The sequence below is a fragment of the Astatotilapia calliptera genome, chromosome 19 (assembly GCF_900246225.1).
Source record: "Astatotilapia calliptera chromosome 19, fAstCal1.2, whole genome shotgun sequence".
Lineage (NCBI taxonomy): Eukaryota > Metazoa > Chordata > Actinopteri > Cichliformes > Cichlidae > Astatotilapia > Astatotilapia calliptera.
This window is the reverse complement of record NC_039320.1, coordinates 1,620,682-1,644,721: the sequence shown is the minus strand read 5'-3', so window position 1 is coordinate 1,644,721 and position 24,040 is coordinate 1,620,682. Positions and strand designations below refer to the sequence as shown.

Sequence of the window (24,040 nt, the reverse complement as noted above, 5' to 3'; positions counted from 1 at the left end):
GTTTAGGCAAGTGAGATAATGTTATGTTCTAAATTGTGTGACAGTGTTCAGTATGAATGTGATATAACAACACACAATAAACTGTACAACTGTGTTTACTGACAACAATGTCAATAAAAACATCCAGGATTACCGTCAGGGATCCTGGGTCTGAGCGACCCAGGATCCCTGAGCAGTTATGGACTAATATTATAATATATATTTTGTATTGCTGTCCCTCGTTATCCCTGCTTGTGTGTGTGTGTATGTGTTTCTGCGGGCGCCTTCAGGCCTGGTGGGTGTGGCCCTGCTGGCGGACTGGCCACACCCGAAGCCACACACCTGCTGCTGATCAGGCCTCGTCGGGGGAGCTACTTAAGAGAGTCTTGGAGCTCCCACCGACGTGGGATCATTCCATGAAACTCCACGTTAGTCCATCCAGTTGAACTGAGTTAGTGTGTGTATGCCCGCGGTTATATGTGTCCTGGCGACTGCGTCTATTGTGTCCCCAGGAGAAGTGTGGAGCGCCAGACAGCAGCCAGCACGAGGGGTGCTGAGACACGGGAGCGGAGAGCACTGAGACATGGACTATTCACGGAGAGACACGACACGGGAGTCAGGGAGAGCACCGGGATTTATTGTTGTTTTGTACCATACACTGTAAATAAACGCACTGTTTGTACATAGAGCACCGCGCCTGGGTCCTCCTTCCCCACGCCTCCCACGGTTTGCCATGCCAAACCGTGACAATTTCATGGATTACTGACTACCTGACAGGCTGCAGTATTTTCCTAGCTACAGTAAACCAGATGATTGATTGAATGTCATACATAATTCTAATTTCCATTCCCAAACCAATGCCCTGTGTCATGTTGATCAAGTCATAATTGACTTGCTAATAACTGACTTTCTATTATGTACTCCGATCCCGGCATAAAAGGTCACTTTTGAATTTCTAGGAGGACACAAAAGTTTCTGCACCAAATATTATTCACACGTGATACACATGTGCATGGTTGTAATGTGAGGTATAATGTGACCAGCCCCAAAAGGATCAACAACTATTTCCACCATTTAGCTTACTGGCAAAGTTCCCACCATGCCGGACCTTTGGTTGGGTGGATTAGGTGGGTGTGTTTGGTGGGCCGTCTGTTGCTGTCTGTCTGTGTGCTGTGAACCTTGCTTCTTAATGCTATATTTGTGTATGCAGCCACCACTCTACTGTCCTCCACTGTGATATTTACAGCTGACCTTCACTATGAAGCAGAAAGAGTCTGTCTCTGCTGAGTCATGTCAGGGGACAGAACCTTTACACAATGCATGTGTTTGACAGCTTTCCTATAACATCTCGCCTCCTTGAAAAGTTTCAGAAGATGCTTACAGTGGAAGTATAATGATTTGATTTTAGCAACTCTTGGACAACTTTTGTCCATGGTGGATCTTTGTCATGAATAAGCTGAAAGTTTACTGAAAGCGAGCCATTTTACTGCTACTTGTGCTTTTCTTTCCATGACAGTTGAAGGGTGCAGTACTGACAAGGTCACTTTGCTGTCAGGAACGTGCGCTTCATATATTATCCATGCAGTATGGAAAAATATGTCTTTTCAAAGGAAATGCACATGACTAAAACTAGCTGCATGGTACTACGTAAAACACAAATACTAATATAAAGGAATCATAATCTTTAAAAGTCATTAGTGAGAACAATATTCAGGACTTTTCATGTTTTCTGCTTCTTCTTTTAGTCTGACAAAGCTAATTATGTGAGAGTGACCAATGGACTCACTGTGTATAAAGTTTTGGGAAAGCATTTTATGTTTGCATGTTACAGTAGACAAATTCTTCAACACGCTGCAGTAGTTTTATGCATGGTTTCTTTCTATTGTGTGCTTGTATCCAGCACACAGTAGAAAGTAAGTTCATCCTTCACACATACTGTTCACACATTTAGGCCTCACCTTTGCCAGCTGAGCATTGACCCAGTTGGTGAAGGTCCTCTTCTGAATCTGTTCTTGTTCCACTGTAGGAAAGGAAGAATCACTGCATTAACTTAGACATTTAAACAACAAATCACAAAAGCATCATATCTTGGGAAAGGGAGCCATAATGCTCCCCACGAACTGTTTACACTGAGAGAAAATGAGAGTTGGCACAGTTCCTTGGACTGCTAATATTATAGGTCTCTTTGGTTAAGAGAGCATGGGTCAGGTAGAAAGAAAGTTTAAGGCTTTTCAAAAGAAAGTTTTTTGAAAACTCCAGGATCTATATTGTGTTGTTTACTATAGGTTTCTTCAAGCCATGACCACAGGTTTATAGACAGACAGTTAGTTGTTGTCTTGAAGGAGATTAGTCAAATCTGCATAGAAAATAAGTAGGTGCAACGAGAAGCCTATGCTTAGCATCCAAGTGAAACTGAAGGACATGGTATCTTCTCAGCTATAATCCTTTAGAGCACTCTAAGTCTCACTAATTAACACACTGTATCTCTTTTTCTCCAGTTTGTAACAAGTAATTCAGTGTTACACAAACGTATCATACATAGTTCATGTTGTGGTCAAATGTTTTCATCACCTCATCATGGACATGAATGTCATGGTAACTTTGAGCTTTTAATGATTTTGTTTGAATTGTTCTTTTTCCATGGTGGAATGACTGTACATCATACATCTTTATTGACTTTTATAAACCATGAATTGCGTGCACAAGCTTGAATTTGTTTTGGATTTTCCCCACCGGGTCCATGCAGGGTCACAAATATTCAGATAACAACACTAATAATTGGTTACATTTACACCTAGATTGCAAATGTTTGGTTACCATCAACAAGATTCGGACATAACTTTGGCTGATTCTTAGCAGAACTGGCATGTTATTTAAAATGGTTGAGTTCCTGATGTGGAACAGGCTTTTAAGCATAGTGCATAAATTTTCAATACAGTTGAGGTTGGGGCTTTCCACTATTCCAGAAGTATGATGGTGCCATTTCTAAACAACTACAAAGAGCTTAACTCACAAGACCCAAACAGTCATTCTCAGGTAAGAAGAAATTAGTTAGGATTTTCAGAAACAGCCCAAGACCCATTAAGGCTTAAGCCTGCCATGAAGTGGAAAGTGCTAGAACTTCAGTATTCCTGTGACAGTGAAGGCAAGTTTTATATCACCATAAACTGAGAAGGTGTTGACCAAGAAAGAAAGCCCTGTTTTAAAATCAACACCATCAAGTTTGACTGAAATTTAGAGCTGCCCAATGTACCAGAACCAGCTGGTTCTGGTACATTGCACACAATCAATTGCATGATGAGAGGCCTACCTCCAAAGCCTTTTGTTTCACCTCATATCAATAGCGAAACAGTTGAAACTTGAAGACAACTGGGCAGTGACAGCAGGACATTGATTGCAAAAACACATCAGAACTGGTTTTGGAATGGATAAAGCAGGTTAACATTACACTTTTGAAATGGTCCCAACCTTGAACATTTCTGCACTATGCTTGAAAACCTGTTCAATATCAGAAAACCAACCAATTTAATTGAACCCTGCCAATTCTACCAAGAAGAGCGGACAGATATCTAGCCTGAATTATCCCAGAAGCCTGTTTATGGCTAGCAAGAGGATCTGGTTAAGGTGTAGCTTGCTAGGAGACATTTATCCAAATATTACTTGAGCTGTTTGTATACTCCAGACTCTGTATGTATACAGACTCCTGTGAACCTGTGTGGATTCAACAAAAAACACACAAAATAAATTTAAAACTGTCATTACAGTCATTAAAGATGTATGCTGCACAATCATTCCACCATGGAAAAGCAGCAGTTCAAAGAAATCAAATTAATCAAAGCATCAAACTTATGACATTCATGCCCATCATGAGTGTATGAAAACATCTGACCACAACTGAAGGTCCCCCATGAAACAACATAACCGTAAAGGGGGGGGGCATAGCAGCCTAAACAGTTTTATCTGAGCCAACCTTGGGGTTTAAACAATCTGCTTTATTCAGCAGAATGAAAAACATTAGCAGTGTGCAATTCATCTAAACAGTAGATTCTAGAAGTTCACCTATTGCGAAATTAACAAGCATTTGCAACTATAAGACTGCTGCATCCTAAAAGCTGTTTATTTCTTTAGGGTACACCCAGATTGCTATGGGAACACTTTTGGCAGTATTATAAACACAAGTATTTGGTTTGTGTGTTGCCTGAACAAGCCACAAACCTCGAAAAATGACTCATCACAAAATGTGTTGCAAAAACTTTTGGGGATTCCTAAAAACATAATCAAGAATCTCACATATACTGTGATCTAAGAATACTGAGTAGTATTTACATTTAACGGAAGAGTATTATATTTTGTATGAATTTCCTTTGTTTTCTTTGTTCTTTTTAAACATACTTTATGAAGTTTGTAGTGCAGTTTGTGGGGGTCAACTTGAAAGAAAGGCAGATATGAAATATAAAATTGAGATCAGAGGTCAAATGTGAGATGATATTTGGATGCATCCCCATTAACCAGTATTATTTCCAAAATGTGGCCAATAAAAACAAAAGCATTGTTTTTATAATATAATTTATTTCCTATATGCCTATACATATAGAAAATGAAATATATACAAACAATGGCAGAAAGAAACAATGCACTGACCAGTTCAGCAACACCAAAAGGCCCCAAAGACCACAGAAGGCAACTAAAGGTTAAACAGCTTCACAACATCCAATCAAGAACAACCAAATGAGAGGAGGACGTCTACAAGGGACACCTTAATGAAGAGAAATGTTGAGGATTTAGAGCAAGGTGCAAACCACTGAATACAGTCAAGACCAAGAAGGCCACGTTAGACTTTGCCATAAAACATTTAAAAGGTTTGGCACAGTTCTGTGAAAGATGAAACCATAGTTGTACCAGAAGGATGGCAAAAGTATTGAGAATGAGAGGAACAGCTCATGATCCAAAGCATACCACATTATCTGTTTAACATGGATGTTTTTGTACCTCTTCAGACTTTGAAATTTGCCTAATTCAGTCTTCTTGCTATTGTTCCTTGTCTTACATTTTCACATACAAACAGCATTTCAGAAACTTTATGAAGGGTTTTACTTGACAACAGTGATGTATTTATTTCCCTGGTGGATAATTAGCTAGCTGAGCTTTCCCAGCTAGCAGTTACAAGATTTTAAGAAAACTTGACCTCTGCCTTTGAGCTTGAGATTCAAACTTGTCTGAGAGTTTTAGTAGATGCACCTATGGTATCAGTTTCAACATGCTACGTTGCCTGGTTCTCAACCTATTGCAGTCATAAAAATGCCTGCAATAGGGGGAATACCTTTTCACAGCACTGTATATTGTATTTGACTGGCTGACAAACTTGATTACTGCTCCTAGAGGAGGGGCTTTCTCCTGCTGTAAGAGCCTGCTATCATGTGCTTTCCTCAATCGAAAGCTTCTTGTTCCCTCAGGGTTAATGTGTCTGCAATTTTGACTACTGAGAGCAGGGCCTCCTCTATCTGCTCTGCATGTGGCAAATAGTGTTTTTAAGGACTACTGCATAATGCACAATGTGGTGCATTTCTGCAGTTTTTCAGACATTTCTAAAGGGATACTGGATAATCAGTCAGTTGTCAGTTTATGAAACAAGTCTCTGATTTAAATTAAGGGACTTGACTGGGGTTTAACAATGGCGCCTGATAAGCTGCCACACCCACCAAGACCATCAGGAGAGTACAATAAGGATTACGTAAATAGGTTTTTTTTTAAAATAAGATTTCCTATAAATATTTCATGATTTTATGAGCAATTTGTTATGAATTTGTTAAGAATTAATTGTGCTTTATTTCAGCTGCCAGATAACAGGTGAGGAAAATGCTTTATAGTTTATAATGTTTTTTATGTAGTTAAAATGGGCTTTCAAACCTTCCTTACCTGGAAGGCAATTTTTTTAAGTACATGTAAAAAGGGAGCAAAAGTGTCAGAGTTATCGTTTGAAAATGTGTTTATCACAGATGTTACTTCAGTCCTTCAGGCTAAAAAGCCACTCCAAATAAGGGATTTGAAAGGTTGCTTCCTAAATTGCTAATTTTAGGCCTTCTGGACAGCTTTCATAACCAGCAACTGTACAAATGCAAAGCACTGATAGAAAATGTTACCAACAGAATATCACCGCCCCAAAATTAACATATACAGTAACTAGTAAAATTAGCAGTAACTACCATAAAATCATCAGGTTGGCTTCTTATTTCGGTTTCAGCTCAGCAAACTTTTTCTTTTTCATTTTCTTTTCTTTTTTTTGCCTTTTCAAGATGTTAACATTAGCCATCTGCCTTCATGGCTTTGTTGTAGTTTCAGCTACTACAAGTACAATGTTGCTCAGACATTAAATAAAGGTTTAACCTCTGAATAGCAGCCAAGCTTCGGTTTTGTGTTTAATGCGTAATTACATTCTACAGCAGTAGCTCTTCTAAAATGAGACTACTGTAGGTTTTATAAGATCTAAAACTTGCCCCAGTCCTGAGAAGAGAGCGAAGCCTATATATGAATTTGAATACATACATATGCATACTGTATAGGTGAGTTACTATTTACTTCCTACTCAAGACTGGTTTCTTATATTCTGCAGATACTGGACTATATCTGTAAATCTCCTGGTATAGTTTCTATAAGCAGTCAAACTAGGTTTAAGAGTTCCACATTCAAACGCTGCCTACAGTACAGTGTCTTCACACTAAACTCTGCAGTCACTTTCATTCCACACCAATCAACTTCACTACTAGAAAGACAAATGAAAGCAACTTACCCACAATGTGAGAAGTCATGCTGATTGAGCAGGTAGTGTAGTACTAGTAGTATTAGTAAACTCTGATGTTAAACATCTGTTTAAATCAAATGCATTTTTCCCTTACATGCTTTACCAAACCGATTCAACATTCAACACACCCATTGCTGCAGCAGAAGAGATTATATGAAATATGATATGAAATCCTATTGAAAACAATTCTTGTTTAAACCGTCTACAATTCTTGCCTGCAGGGATGCAGGTGAGTTTAGCTGGGCTCCACCTCTTTTAAATGTGACTCACCGAAATTTCATTCCTGCCCAAACACGACCTGGAACAAGCTAGTTCTCCTGCAGCATCCTAAGTACTTTATGCTGCACAGGCTGGAAAACCTGACTCAAATTCAAGCAAACCAAGCAAAATGGAAGACGAATTTTGGAAGACTAAGTTAATGCAACCCCAACCCCAGTTAGGTAACTGAAATTTAGCCAGTAGGTTACACAGTGCAGCTAAGCAAAAACGAAAGAAAAAAGAGTCACTCATTGACATAAATATGGTGTTAGCAATAGTGTAAATGTGCATGTCAAAATAAACCCAAAACTGCACCCTATTCTATTTGGCAATGCATAAAAAGATGATTAATGTTGTACCGACAACATATTAAAAAGGTATTTAAAGTGACATCACATGTTCTCCCTAAAACAGCCAGTGGGTATATCCACGATGCAGAACACATTGTGCTCAAGTCCCTGCACCCTATGCAAGAAAATATCCTCCCAGACTCAGTTAACAAGTGTTGAATACACCCAACAATCACACATAGCTTGAGCTATTTTTAGTGACATTCTTTTATCATTACACCTTCAAATATACACAAAAAATGACTTTCACACTCTTATTTTACAAGATGGCTTGTCATGGGGGCGTTGGGCTTACATCATTCCTTCTGGACATGGTGTAGCAGCTGGAAACTACATAACTGGAAAAACATTTACAAGGCTTAAAAAAACACAGTGTTCTAAATGTGGGGAGCAAATGAGCTAAAAATAGCTCTGTGAGGAATGAAGTCAGATTGGACCCAATAAGTTAGGAGAGGCAAAAGAACTGAGGTAGGTACAGAGAAAGAACCACATATGAGCATGTTGAAAAGTCCAAAGATCAAGAGTCAAGGAAGATGTAGAGAAAAAAGATCCGAGAGTCACTCATTTTAAAAAATATAAGCTGCAAGAAAGAGAATAAGGAGAGTGGTGGATCAGGACTGAGAGAGGCTATTAAAAAAGGTGAAATAAGGACAGAAAGATTAAGAAAAGTTATGGAAAAATATGAACAACAAGTGTCTTTTTAGATATGTATTACTATACAGAACAAATATGGTTTTGCAAGTCTTGACAGATGTGTGGTTAAAGTGGGCTATTAATTTTTGTGCTGCAGTCTAGCATTGCTTCCAGCTGATGTCATGGAGATACTCTCTCAAAAAAATCACAATATGTAACCTTGTAATCGTGCCAGCATGCTCATAACGCAACACACATCCTTTTTTCATGCTCACGCCTGTTAAGCACTCAAGCAAATGTCAGTAAGTCTTGGTTCTTCAGTAAATGGAATATCCCCAAACGGCTCACATATCACCAAATACACAAACTGCATTTTTGGCACCTGTCAGGTAGAAAATAAAGCATAGCTACATATATGTGTGGTGAAAATTCTAGCTAGTTACAATTGCATTATTGAAAATGGAAGAGGAGATGGAAGAGGTCCTGGGTTCAAATCCTGGATAAACCCCCAAGTTTGCTGGTTTGAGGGACCTGACACATTAATCAGACAGACGCCACTGGGGTCAGAGCTAAAATAGCCTGTTCTTAAATTCTTAAACAAGACTGACCAGGAGGTCGCTGTTGCATTGATAAACCCCGTCTACCAGGAATCTGCAAGACAACACAGGGAGACAAACAGGGCAAAACAACAGGGACTGTCCAATGCACAGGGCCATGACAAGGACAATGGAATGGGAGATAAGGACTTCCTCAGCAAGTGATGTTTGATAAACCTTTGGATGCTTAATAATTCTGGGTCAGTCTAAGCAGGCATCCCTCTCCCCACCCATCTCCCCCAGCTTCTCTCTTCCAGGGTTTCCCTGCCTTGGACATTTCCAAAAGACCTCCTCTAGGAGATACGCCAGAGTCATCCTATTCAGATGCCCAAACCACCTCAACCTCAGAGAGAAAAGACACGGAATAAAGAGCTACAGGCTGGACTTGAACCTGGGGCACTCCTCTCCAGCCACCGAGCTAAAATGGTACTCTGTTCTTGGAATTTTTTTTATCTGATTTTTAAATCTGAAATATGTACATGAAATTATCTGTTTTTCATTTCATGTTGTAAAATGTTTTCACATGGTAATAGGTTTGTGTTATTCAAAGGTAATGGACACTAAGTGCAACCTAAATTGATTGGTTTACAGTCCGGTGAAGTCAAACTCTGGTGCTAATGGTTCCCGTAATGTTAGGTCCAAGGCAGCATTGATAAATTCACATTAAAAATGATGATGCTCTGTCACTTGCCAAGTTCACCTCTGGACTTTTGTTTTCTAAACTGGCAAAGGTCAGACAATGGTCAGCTATGGTAGCTTCTATAATATTTGTTAAGATATCACAGAATGCAGTTGGGCAAATAAGGCTTTGATCACACAAAGAAAACATCTACCTAAGCTTGAAGTACACATTTTTATGTGCCTTATTTGTAAATAAGACATTTCCCAGCTCAGCCACTTCACTTGTTCTTCGGCCCATCCTCCTACCATAAATTGGTAAATGTATATAATAACTTTTTTGTGTTTTGTTCTTTTTTATTCTACAACTTACGTCACAAGCAGATGACTCATTGTTACATTTTTTAAAATCATAAACCAGAGATGAAAAACTTTAAAATGAAGTGGCTCACCAATTGAAAACCAACTTGTAACGACAGTCTCAGTGCAATACTTTGCTTAAGACGTTCATGAATGCCCCGAGATACAGTGAGTTGATGTGCGCGCAGTGTTTATTGCATGCCTGCACCACCCTCCTGCTCTTTCCCTTCAGAAGACTCTTTGCAACATGACTCATGTCTCAAAGTGAACAGGGGATCACTTTCCGTAGATTAAACCAAGCATGACCTCAAAAAGAGTGGTAAAAGTGAAACAAGATGTTGCCCACAGTGGACTGACTGTGACAAGGTCATCAAACTGCTCCCTTGAGTGAGACTGAGGCCAAACAGTTATTATGTTGCCACAGTGACTGAAATCAGGAGGTTTTTTTTCTTTTTACTCTTGCATGACCTCAGACCAGAAACAATGAGCACTTACTCATTTTAGGTAAGAAGCACCACAGTAGTTCCAACAGCCTAAAGCTAGGATTTTTTTTTTGAAAAACGCTTTACTCTTGTTCTTGTAGAAAATATTTCATTGTTCAGTCAGAAACATTACACTGTAATCTGTACTGGAAATGAGACTGACCCTGCAGCAGCATGTGAACATTGTCAATATCCAGGGGGATGGTCCCCTGCTCCAACAAAGCATCTCTGGAGTAGAAGTCTGACGACATATTCTCATCCACAGACTCCCGGCAGCATGGCACTGCTCTAAAAAATACAGAGGAAAAAGAAAAGCATCAATATTAGTGCCTAAAAGAACTAAAGACTGAACTATAAAGATCTAAGACTAAAAGATCACACTTTTTCCAGCTGGTGCCAGTCTGAGGAAGCTTGTACCTTACCTTTATAGCCAAAAGTTTCTATATCTAATATACATGTGACCGAAATATTTATAAACAATAAAAAAAATTAAGTCTTATGTATCACTTGCCACTTTTTGTTGAAACAGTTAATGATAACAGAATGGGGCAGGTCGGACGATTCGTCCCTTTCAGTTAGGTGTAAATCCATTGAGTCATTTATAATACACAAGCAAGGCTGATCAAATAATCATTAAAAAGTAAAAGAGCACCGTTTCCTCACAGCAAGAAGGTCCTGGGTTCAAATCCAGTGGAGTGGCTTATTCTCCCTGTTTCTGTGTGGGTTCTCTCTGGCTTCCTCCCACAGTCCAAAGACATGCTGTTAGTGCGGTTAGGTTAACTGGTGATTCTAAATTGACTATTTGTTGAATATATATATGAATGAGTGTCTGACCAGGGTACGCCCTGTCCATCTGACTTTAGCCCTCCCACAACCCTGAACTGGACAAGTGGATGGATGGATGGATGGACCAAGTTGGAAGAAACAACTGTGTGTTGTTATAAATTGTGTCTCAATCAGTCTGATTGCTGCAAATATACCAATACTCTGTCACTTGCGTGTAGTGCTACATAGTGATTGCAATACCGCTGCCATAAGACATGACAGAAAGGACCACTGATCAGCTACCATGAAAGACTCTCCACCTCTCCTGAGTAATCTGCAGACTTCTCAAGGTAAAGGGATGATTTAGACAGAGAACAACATGTGGAGTTTCACAATGCAGTCTTTTATAAATGAGACCCCAGGACATCTGTTGGATTACTGTGGATACTCAACTTCCATCCATCCAATCGCTAATACAGCACATAATCGCAGATGGGCTGGAGGCTATCCCCGCTGCCATACAGCAAGAGGCAGGGTACACCATAGAGAGATTGTAATGATGTTCTCAATCATTTCCAGTCATGTTCGGATAAACAGGCCCGCAAACATCTGTGCATTCAAGCGCTTCTGTTTCAGCAAAAGCGTGTGTGCTGCTTGTTGCTTGAGGCTAATTATTAATGTGCTGTAACTGGTGTACGAGCATGCACCCAAACCCATTCAGACACAGCAGACCTTTAATATTTTGGGATGTGGATACATGTATCCAATAAACATGAATTAGTGGTACAATTATATTTAAGATTGGTTATTATAATAATTATTACTATTTCCAGTATTATAACCATTGCATCAACACAAATAATGATAATGGTGCAGCCAGGAGGTTTGTGTGAACAGAATTATATTGTTCCTGTCTGCTGCTGTGTATGTCCACAAAACATTTGTTTTATGACCAACAGACTGGCAGTGAGCATGTCTGAAATACAGTCAAAGAGGAGTTTATCATCTTTTAAAGTGCAATGAAACACTGTCAGTATAAACTGAGTGCAGCGTGAAGTGCTGGGCCGTGTTCTGTCTTGTTCATTCCCCCTCTAGGATATGAACAAGCGGACTGAGAGAAATGTATGACATTTAGACATCTTTACAGAGTAGCCTGCCTAAACAAATCAAGCAGTGAAAAATAAAAAAGCCCTTTGATTTGATTGTTTTTCTCTGCAGATAAACACGACTGACGTGATGGTCCAGGAGAGCGGACAGGTGAGCGAGACTAAAATACAACAGTGTGAAATAGTGCCAACACTCACCAATATGTCAGAGCAAATGTCAGATGTGTCAGAGCCAGATCAGCTCAAATACAAGGAGCTCACGTACTGTGACCTGCATGTGTTGCCAGAAGAATGTGATTTCACTCAAACTGGCAACGTGAAACATTGGAGCCACTTGGCAATATTTCTTGTATGCTGTTTCCTATGTGGCATGTTTTCCTCCCAGAATCGTTAATGGCCAAACAAATATGAATCCTTAACAAGCCAGAAGAAGTCAAACTTATGGTTAATTCCTAAAAAAAACTAATCAAGTCAATAAAGACTCTGGTTGTACACAGAAACACATTAGCTCTGACAAACTCTATTAAAAGGGCTATTTGCAAATATGACACTACCAGTGCTATAAAGTGTGTTGGCAGTAGATATGGGTGTTGAGGAATTTAATTTAAAGCTGAATCCAGTAAATCCTTAGTAACTGGAGAATATCGGTGCAGATAAAGTTAATAAAAACAAAAAAGCAAGAAAAGTATTTTTATACTCTTGACAAGCTGTTGTGATGTCAGTGCATGAGATGACTCCTTACTGGTTACTTGACATTCTGACAAGTGCAAAATACCAGCAAACTATTTAAAGCACCATAACTAATAATAACATCAAATTAAATCATTTGACAAGCTAGCATTAAACAAATATTTGCCCAAGGTTACTCGCAGCTGCACAAGCAATAAGAAGCAAGCAGCACATGCGGTTTCTAAAAACACACTGAACCACTAACATCCATTGTTAATGTGACCCCACAGAACCATGCTCTGATAATGCTACCCTGCCAAGCATGTGTGCATATGTGGACTGCTATAGCACAGCATTTGAGCTATCCCAAGGCTTCGTGTCAGCTGCAAAACGATAGATCAAGGGAGGCGAGAGACCGAGAGAGCGGTATATAAAATATATACAAATATTTACTGCAAGAGATTACAAGAGATAGTAACTAATGGGGAAATGTCAGGGGTTTCTTACACAGGCATAATTTAAAAGAAAGGAATACAGCTTTTACTGCTGTGTGTTTTTCACTGTCTGGATCTAATAAATACAAAATGCATGAAGTTGTTTACATGTCTATTGAGATTTCAGGGCAACAACAATAAAGTGCTACACTCATGCATGACTCATAGTTAAGCAATCAAATCACACCATCCATTAAAGTTGCATCACAAAGTGAATTTTACTAGCTGTCATTACTGAGTAAAGAGGTAAGCCTATAGCGGGCAAAGGCACATTATCAGAGAGAGTCACAAGTCCCACTGCTCAGCTCTAATTGTAGCAATGAGACAAAGGGCAGCAAAACACATTGCACGGTGCTGTGGAAAAAGCACAGGGAGGGGTCACATCACAAAGCCAAAGCACTGGCATTACATGCTTGTTGCATGTATTTATCCAGATTAATAATCGCATAATTAGTTAAAGTGGCCGTCTGTGAGAAAGCTGAAGGGCATGAAGTAGTAGAGAGGTATTAAGTCTCCCCAGAGCGCCACAACAAAAGTGATTTAACAGTCCAGTTTATTCATGTCAGACTTACAAGTGCAACCTTAAATAAAAGCTTTACCCAAGAAAAACACAAGCAGCAAGTATCAGTAGTAAGTGTATATGTTGTGCTAGAGTATCCAACATGTATCGATCAGTAAATTAAAAAAAAATCCCACACATAGTTTTAGTTAAGGATAAAGCGTGCAAAATATCCTTCATTTGATGAATGAGCAAAATGAGCACTTTGTCTTACAGATAACTGTGCCCTATTCAGGACTGAGAAAAGAGGCTGTCTTCAACGTCAGAGGAAGCACAAAAAATGCAACAAAAAGTATTCTTGACTGTGGTGCAGATGAAAGTAACACATTAAATAACCTAAACCTGAAACGGAATCATTTTGTCACTGGAGTTTGTACAAGCCTGTGTTACACTGAAAGCCTTTCTTCCGCTCTGTTTTCACGCTGTGTCCAGACTTTCAAACAGTAAAAAAAATTGACCATATTTACCAAAATCTTTCAAAAAATCTGTACCAATTTGTTCAGATTTCATGTCACCCCTGCACACATTCCCCATATATTTACAAGGTATTCATATTAATTTTTAAAGCTGAGGGATAATGGATTAGTCATTGACAATATATGCTAGAAAATGTTAGCCTTCAGCTCCCACAGCTTTATGCCAACTGAAAATATCTTGGATGTGAGAGTTGAACCATGAGCTAAGGACTGGTTAAGACTAAACAAAATTACCATTCAAGAAACAAGAAGCTGTTAAACCTGACTTCAGTTAGCATAAATTAAATGAAAGAAAATTAAAATCTATGAAGATACCAAAACAAAATCATTTCTGTGTGCAAGGCTAATACCTTCCTCTGGCTCCAGGATCCTACTTCTGTGTCAGTGTGACAGTACTGCTCTGACTAACCACAACAAGCTGGAACGGAACTAAACTGACATGAACCACAGACAAATCAGTGATATCAGTGTACAGTAATTGTAAACAAACACCTGGGAAAACCACATCTTCCACATTCCCTCACTAGAGATTTGACTCTAAAGGGAACTCTCCCTGCCACTAGCTTTTATCTCAGTATAAATGCCGTGACTGTCTCTGAAACAACACCCTACTCTCACTGCATTTCTTTAAATGCTTTCCAGCAGGTCTTTGTGCTCTTTGTGAGAGCCCAAGGAACAAATCAACAGCGACAGTGTTGCCGAACCTGTCACACAGAGCTTTCACAGACACACCCTGGGTGATCAGATGTTAGAAAAGGGGAGAGGTAATCTATGCTTTCATTCGACTAAGAACACACCACTGATGACAATATGGGGCAAATATCTTGAAGGCGGACCTACAGTGCAATATATTTTGACACGCATGCACAGTATCACAAGGTTCATACAACACGGAGGTCTTGATTGAATGAGGTTAGTAAGGTAGTTTCTCTTAGATAGAAGATTTCTATCGAGTATCATTATCTATGACTCCACTAAGGAATGGAAAACAAACACACTGAACTCTAACAAGCTAACAGGGAAAACATAAAACTCCTGTTATTTATTAATGTTCTGCTAGGGCAGAAAAATGGTATCACATAATTATTCTTCTAAATAGCTCAAGTTGAAGTGAAGGAAATAGGGTTGCAGATTTTTTATAGAAACAAAACTAAATGTTATACTACCCTACATACCACTGTAGGGATTTTTAATCCAGGGTGCTTAACAAAATGATTCTCAGCTCAACTTCAGTTATCCTACCACCTACAAGTGGGCTGAGTTAGAGCTGCTCACATGTTTTAGCAGAAAGGAAATGTGAATTTATATGACAACGTTGTTGTAAAAGCATCCTAACCAAAAGCAATATCTCTGGATTTATATCTTAAATACAGAACAAACAGTCCAAATTTATAGCGTGATTCTTGGTATAAATACAAATCTTATAGTGATCTTTGGTAACAGGCAATTTTTCACACATAGACAGATAAACATGAGGTACAAAGAAGAGGTGGCTCAGTTAAAGTGATGACTGAGAGAGACACTGTGTCTGAAAGAATCCTTCAAGTCAAACTACTGAGAAAAGTCACATCTGCTAACTGGGTGATAAGGCCTTTAAATGATGTATAAACTGCAACTCATAACAGTCCTGGGTTGATACATATTCACTTTACATCAGTCACTTAAACATAGAATAACTTTAGTTAGCAACAGGAATTCGTTATTCTTACTAAACTGATGCATTGAATTGTTACTAGACAGGCTACCGTTCAGAACTGCTTATATATATACATCTATATAAATAAGATATATAGATGTATATATGCAAATGTAAGAAAAGAAATCCCAACCACTGTACATTAACTTGTCCTATCACTGTTGTCTATAAGTGCTACTAAGTGAGCTGGCTCTCACTGCAGGAATGTGAGATAGTGTCACTGTTATGAAGCTGTTGGATCCCAAAAATAGCAGCAAGGAACATGTGTGTACAGCTGAACTGAGATCAGATCAGTTGAGACATATAATGAGTCCTTGAGGAAGACTAGAGGACTTTTTAATAAGGCAGATAAGAAGCCATGGGTCTGCAGGTTTAGGAAGAATATAATGAGAAGACACTCTCCTCACACACACTTAGGAATTGCATCGGGTGACAGCAATACCATTACTAATTACACTCAGGGTCAATTACAGCCGCATTTTGTAAACTTCACCACCTAAACTGCAGTCAGTAGTCAACACATTCTTTACAGCTGCACGTACAGCTGGTTCTTCGACATTTCATAGAGATTTACAGAAAAAATGTTAAAAGTTGGTTGTACTTACATACAGTAAAAAGTTGTGTTTTGGGGTAAAGATGGAGGTCCAGGGACTATTGAACTGCAATGTGGGAGAGCAGATCTGGTTCTGTTGTAGTATGTGGAAATGAAACCTGAAGCACTGTTTGACAGATCTGGAAGTTTGCAGCGCTCCACTGGACTGTCACCCGAGAAGTCAGAGCCATGCCGGGGCCAAGTAGGAAACTCTGTGGGGCACTAAAAATAGAAACCAGCCAGGGTTCAGCTCACCCACCTCCCTCCAGTTTGGCTCTGATGGCTGTCACCTGGGTTAAAGGTCCGGCTTCAACATGTACATATATGCTCATGCGCATGCAGAACTGACAGATCCTTTCTGAGGTGTAGCCATGCATGACCATACAGTGTAAACGAAAGAAGGAACATATTTGAGCTAAAAGTTACATAAACCTAGCAAAATACGAGCTATATAGCACTATAGGAGACTAATGGTATGGTAATGATATGATAAGTTTTTATTATACATCACAGATCCAGTAATTATTTAATAAAATTTATGGAAATACACATGAAAATGAAACATTCTTTTTATTTAAAGGAACATTTGACTGTTCACATATTCACATTCAGCTCAGTGAGTAAGAAACACCACATTTTCCACTGATGTACTGGGATATGGTGATATTGCGTGATCTCTTTGTGATCTACTAGCTGATAAAATGTGATTTTCCTCATGCATTTTTATGGTAAGTATACACACCTCAGAAGTTAAGTTCTTCGTTTGGTATTACAGTTTTGTTTACTGATCTTTATGTTTTGAGTATTTTCGAGTCTTTTCTTAGTTTTATTGCTTAATTTGTTTCCTCTGTGTTTCCTGTCTAATCCTCCCCTAGGTTTATTAATGTATCTGCGTTTCTCACACCCTGTTTTATTTTGGCAGTTACTTGTCTTAACTGTCTTGTGTTTAGTTTTACTTCCACTCCTGTCTCATTGTCTTGATTGTCTGCACTTGCTTCTTGTTTTCCCCAGCTGTGCCCACTTCCTGTTATTGCCCTTCTGTGTATATATAGAGCTGTCTTCTTCTCAGTCCTTTGTCTCAGTGGCTGTTAATCTGTTCTCATGTGTTTGCTGGACTGAATTAGTCTTTTGTTTTGTGCACTGCTTCAACAGCCTTATGAAAGATGCATTCTGAGTTTAACTCTAACCTTTTTCCATGCCCTGCTTTTGAGTACAAATTCTGTAATTCATGAGTCCAATTTAAACACATTATGATTCATTTTAATCATCAGATATGAGTTAAATGTTTTAGAGTGTTAGTGTTAGTGAGACTGGCTCACAGGTCTAGAAATACAGCTAAGGTCCACTCATCTGACATTTGCAAAAGATTGAACTGGATATTTTAACAGATGTACTGCAATACCAACATCTTTCCCCAATCAAGTCATAGTTTTTATGGATACAATATTTTCATGTAGTTTCAGCTAATCATACAATGAGAAAATAATTTCAAAGGATTCATCTGCCAAAGAATTGTATATCACTGTAAAATGGCATAACTCAGTGAATGATTTGCATTCAAATCATTGAAAAATATTAATATTATATGTGAGCACCAGAGGTCAGCACAACATCATCTTATTCCTGTCAGGGCTTCTGACGTCTACAGCCAAACCCACACGATTTCATACTTTTAAGTAAAGTCTTAATGTTTACATTGATTGATTGATTGCATGGATTTGAGTATCGATTACTGGGAAAGCATTAAGGACATGGATGGGCTGCTTTTATTACCCTTCAGTTTACCTACATAACCAAACAATCCATGGAAATAAACAACATACTTAAATAACTGCCCATGATAGTCTGTTGATCTGTTTGTTGCTTTAGATATTTAGCACTACTGCCACTTATTACCTTTAGGTCATTCCTGGAGATAGGACTTTTGTTATCTTGAGGAATCTCCTGAGTAAACTGGACAGAAAATGTTAATAAAGATATTATCTTTCTTTTAGAAACTTACACAATTATTGGATATCACAAACAAGAGCAAAGCTGAGTGATATGCCAGACCTAGGATTTTACTTTTTATTTAGGATTACTCATTTATCTTTATTCTGCTCATTTTTACAAAAAGCAATTATATTTTTATTTTCATGTAAATTTCACAATTAAACACTGTTGAATTCAAACATTGGCAAGAAATCCTAATAATGCTACCATAATAATAATAATAATAATAATAGCTGTGACACTATCAAAAGCTGCAGAACAACATACGTGGGCTGAACTACTGGCTGTAATAATATCTCATTGGGTTTTTACATGTTTGCACTTACAGAAGCTTCCTTTCTCACTTGCACAAACACTCACATGCATGCTGGCTTCAGTCTCTCTGCACTAACCCTTATATAAGACACTAGCCTTTGAATTTGATTTGGTTTCTGCTTATTTCCTAGTTATTTTAGTCAGGACTGATTAATAAAGAAGATGAGCATCCTTGTAATTAAATGACAAGAAAATGAAGCTGGAAACTTTCAGTATATAATAATTACATAAAAGCTGGATTTTGGAAATCTAGGCTTTACTCCCTTTGTACTGAATCACAATTAACCTCCACCAAAGTTATCCAATTACATGCATCCTGTTATTCTACATCCTGCACATTGTTGAGTAAGGCTAATTCTTCATGACAGCAAGGAGAACAGAGAGTCTGTGAACCTGTCCCTGACTCATCTTCCACAATATTCTCTCTAATCTAACTTTAATTGCTTGGCCTTAACTTTCAAGTCGACTTCTACAGATTCATTTCCTGAACTACTTGAGCACAGTTCTGCGCCACTGGCTTCACATGCCGCTCGTAGGGGTACCTGACGGTGGTAATTTCTTGATGAGGCAATTCATCCCCTTCTACATGTCTCCACATCTTTCTTCTCCTCCTCCTGTCACTGACTCCTGGGAGGGCTGACGTATCCTTTCCGTCATAATTGAGTGAACCGTGTGGTAGAAGCTGTAGACTTGGCCAGGTTGCTCTCTAGAGTGGTGTGATGAGTGTCACTAGCAACAAAAATGGACAACCACCCCCAAAACAAAACACATGACACAAAAAAAATGAGAATGAGACAGTAGCAGGGTAAGGCGGAGGACAGCTGTGGAGGAGCTTATGGGTGAAATAATTGCAGTCGGCATGTGAGAACAGGAGCAGGGTCTGTACCTGGAGCCAGCTAATTGAGCCTGAATGAGTAAGTGTAGACACAGGTAGGAACTGCATTTGAGTTTTGTTCCCCCTTTTCCATGTGAACGACTATGAACAAAAGGGCAGACGCCTCCCTAATCAAGCTAATGGAGTGGGAACAAGCTGGTGGCTGAATTCGATGGGCAGTGACAGGTAGAAGGGCCTTTGGGGGATTTACAGAGTCAGGAGGAGAAGAGGCAGACCGAGGTGAGGTTTTCAGCTGCTGGTTGGCAGGACGAGGGGCCGATATAAAGCCTCGGCTTGTACCGCCAGATCCATTAGCAGATGGTTCAGGTCAAAGGAACCATCAGTGACAAGTACTGTGGTTCATGTTATTCATTCAGTCCAGCCAAAAAATCATTTCACATCCGAGTATTAAAAAGTGAGAGTAGCTGCTCATTAAACAGTAAAAAACTAAAACAGATGCTTCAACGTCTGCTTGAAACCAGACTGCAACTGCGATTTACAGCTGAGATGACCCTTCAAAGGAGACAGCCACAGTGGTGAGTGCATGCAGGATTATTTTCCGAGGTTTAACTTCGAGGATTGTAGCTCTTAACTGTGTTCAGTCAAAATAGCAGGACTGTTTTTAGTCCTGAACGATAACCAGGAATGTCAGAGATTTACAGATTTGCAGTTTAACAGTTTATTGGTGACAAGTCCAGAAAATAATAAATGATTCTACAAATAACTTAATTTGTCTAACTCTGTAGTTTTTAACATGTTGTGTGCTTTTGGCAGACAATGTATCAAATGAGAGGAATTACAAAATTATCAAAAGTGAAAAATTCTATTTTTAAGGATTAAAACTCCAATAATTTTTTGACCAGTACTGGACCATACTTCTATTATAGAGGAATGCAGGTGATTTAATAAAAAACAGAGACCTGACCGTTGCCTGACACTCTACAATACAGCTGTTATGGGCTTCATTCCTAAAACATTTGCATAAAAAAACCCAATACTACAAAGTGATAACTAAAGGGGTATCATCTCAGCTAAAGCACACTGAGAATAAACTCATTTAAAGTCAAGTGCTAAAGAAAATGACTTGACTGGAAAGTTCAGGGTTTTATTACATTTTTGAGGTGGAATGTCAGCAGAGACACGATGTAGCGCTCTTTTCCTGCTTTTATTTGCTCTTTGAGTCTCCTGAACGTGTCCTGGTTGAGGGACAGAGGAATGGAATGGTTATTCTGAATATTACCAAGGTAGGAAATACATTTAAGGCCATTTAAAAACAACATTGGACAAGGTGGTCAACAAACTGTACTTAAGATTACAGATTTACAGTAAACACCTATGATTCCATTTTAATTGATTTTATGACAAGCTTACAAATAACTGACACCAAAAAAAAGTGCAGTGGGACAGCTTCACATCGATATGCAGAGGCCAGAATGCTCTCACTCTAAAGAAATGTGTTCATGCATTTAGGGAGTCAGCCTCCTCGCTTGCATCAAGTATGCCCTCACAAATCCTATTTAAAGTCTTCTTTAAATCACTCCTCCTTCTTTACGTCCACAAATCCTTCTCTTCCTCAGGAAGCCTGCTGTGGTTCTGTGTTGCTTTTTGCTCGGGATCTCTCTACAGTCCGACAACATCAGCTGTGTGTCAACCATCAACCTGCGGCGTTTCATTGGCTGCGCAGTCCGGGAGTTCACCTTCCTGGCCAGGAAGCCCGGCTGTGGGAGTCTGCACATCACCACTGATGCCTGCTGGGGGCGCTGTGAGACCTGGGAGGTGAGGACAAGGGCCACTGTACCAGGCACAGACACACAGGGAGGATAAGGGGGACTGAAAGAATATGATTATAGTGCGAGGTGATATAACTCACAACTTTACTCAAAATTAAATTATCAGCATAGATAAAAAAAGATGAACAACATGGTTTAGTAGACAGTTAAACACAGAGAGAGGCAGAGACAGATGAAGTGAATACTGTAGATACAGAGATGGAGAGATGGGTGATCCCGCCCTGGAGAAAATTTGTTTTCGCTTTCTCCCAAGGTCAGCTGCAAGTGCAAGCAGGGATTGAGCTGCTACAGTTAGATGTCCAAGGGAAAAAATACATGCAGTGTTTGCAATACCCTACCAAGATCTAATTATTGCCACATAGTAATGAGTGGCTGTCTGAAGTGAAACACTTGCATAAGAATGAATAAAGACAGAAGACTTTTGGAGTGCTAAAATTGAGTTAACATTCTGCAGGAATGGGAAGCAGCGTGGAATCCAGAGATTGAAGTGACAGCAGAGGTTTCCTCCACAATGCCTCAAGAGCATGAGAGACACAATTGGATTTCACAAGTCACCATATACTATTATGAAAAAAAGACGCTGTGAAATCTCAAGTTTCATCTGGAACATTGCATTCAGTGACGGGAGGCATTAGGAAGCTCATGATTCTCTCTGCTTTATTACTGCAGCGTAGCGGAGCTTTGTGTTGTTCTACTCTTTGGATCGCCTCAGGGAAGAGCCTCATCTTTTTCTCTGTTCTCCCCCACAGGGAGGTCAGGGCACAGCAGAGGGAGCTGATGTATTGCTTTAGGGAGAGTCTGAGGACAGACACCAGGAGGTCGGGGGTTAAATCTGTGCAGGCCACGGAACCGTAAACAGCTGCAAAAGATTTGCATTAATTTGAGCATTCTTTGGAAAATAGAATCAAGATAAACTTTTGTCATTTTATAAAGTATTTGAGGAACACTGAAGGTGTTTAATGTAATGTGATGATGTGTCACAAATGTCCCATCAAAGACAGCTTGGAATATAAAAGCTAACTGGAGCAGCTTTCTTTGGCAAGCTGAAAGAATTATCATTAATATGAAATGATAAAGTAGGCCATAACTGTAAAGAAAGCCCAGCCTCCTTATTCATGGCTTTTGTCAACGTCTTAAAATACAACAACAACACAGGTATGGAGCAAAAAGAACTAGACTGCATTTGTATGAGGCGCACAAAGACTTTAAGTTACACTTACTGCAAAAACAAAGTACAAAGCCACACATAACCTTCACCAGAATGAGACACATCAGTAAATCACAGCAGCACTCAGTGATAGTTTGGCTTCCCTTTAAAAACAGGTGCACTGATTAAGTCTGCATGTTAATTGAAGGACAGGATTGGGCCACTGGTCCAATCAGTCATGGTGGAATGCAGGACCAAGAACCAGCAATGAGGATGAAAGGCAGGATGTAGAACGTATGCAGCCACTAATCGGGAACATGGGTTTGCATGCACTAATTAGCATACAAAACACTCAGATATGTTAGTCACAAGGAAGGAAGAGGGAGCGTAACAACCACGACAGTTGGAAACACATTATTTGTTATTCAGTTGAGAATGAGAACAGAAAAGCCTACATAAATACATGGGTGCTGCAATATACCAGTATTTGTGTGTGTGTGTATATATATATATAGTATGCATATGATAATGATAATAGACTTTTATACATACCTTTCAAGACACACAAGGACACTTTACAAGCGGTGAAATACCATAATCACAGTGTGCACAGTGTGTGTCTGCCTGTATATAGATTCTGTCAGTGTGTCATGTTCACGTCTCGGTCCTCGTCTGAGTGTTTGTTAATTCCTGTTTTATTTGAAAGTTCTCAGCAATAAACCTGCTTTTTTTTTTTTAGCGTTTGGCTCCAACCCTGCCTGCCATACAGTGAACCCTGACAGTATTACAACAAAGTGATAAATAAATTTAAAACAAAATCAATTTATTTTTGGTTTTTTCAGAAGCCAATCCTGGAGCCTCCCTTCATTGAGTCCTATCAGCGGGTTTGTACTTACAATGAGACTCGGCTGGAGACTGTGAAACTACCAAACTGTCAGCCCAATGTAGATCCAACATACACCTACCCTGTGGCCTTAAGATGTGACTGTGGAGTCTGTCTGACCAGCACTACTGAATGCATAACTTCTGTGTGAAGTCTGAACAGGCAGAAATATTTTATGTACACTTTTGGTAATAATTACACGCAATACTGCTTTAACTGGAATGTGTCACTACGCCAGGAAATGTTGTTAGAATGCTCTTAGTTTGGATACTACATATCCAAGAAAAACCTGAGATATATCACTACTGAAATATGTTACCAGCTTCACTTGGCATTTTTTCTTAGGAGCAAAGCAATCACTGTAAACCTTGCAATGTTGTAATTGACATAAGTAAAAAACAATTTTTTATCTGCCTTTAATGGATGAATAATGAAATGATCACTTATTAGCTTTTAATCAACCTGAGCTTTTAGCCCAAGGGTCTGCTGGAGAGGTAAGGGCTTACTAAGTGTCCTTATTCATTTGATTTTCCATGAGAACTGGGTGTATTAATAATCTCTGAGTGCTCTCGTGTGTTTTGGAGTGCAGGACCATCACTCTTTCCAC

At 39.2% G+C, this 24,040-nt stretch overlaps 2 protein-coding genes across 2 annotated transcripts in view; one reads left to right on the top strand and one right to left on the bottom strand.

Moving 5' to 3' along the window:
* syne2b (spectrin repeat containing, nuclear envelope 2b) overlaps window positions 1-16,618 on the bottom strand; it is a 150,190-nt gene extending 133,572 nt beyond the window's left edge. The window contains exons 1-3 of the mRNA XM_026152943.1: window positions 16,446-16,618; window positions 10,239-10,363; window positions 1,938-1,999 (exon numbers count right to left, since the gene is read on the bottom strand). Coding sequence (XP_026008728.1) covers window positions 1,938-1,999; window positions 10,239-10,326 — 150 coding nt within the window. The 5' untranslated portion in view covers window positions 10,327-10,363; window positions 16,446-16,618. The remainder of the gene's footprint in view (window positions 1-1,937; window positions 2,000-10,238; window positions 10,364-16,445) is intronic.
* An 892-nt stretch (window positions 16,619-17,510) lies between these two features.
* Window positions 17,511-24,040, top strand: gphb5 (glycoprotein hormone subunit beta 5). Its single transcript, XM_026152760.1, has 3 exons — window positions 17,511-20,149; window positions 21,191-21,389; window positions 23,393-24,040. Exons 1-3 carry the CDS (start codon window positions 19,932-19,934, stop codon window positions 23,582-23,584), a joined length of 609 nt encoding a protein of 202 aa, XP_026008545.1. The 5' UTR covers window positions 17,511-19,931; the 3' UTR covers window positions 23,585-24,040.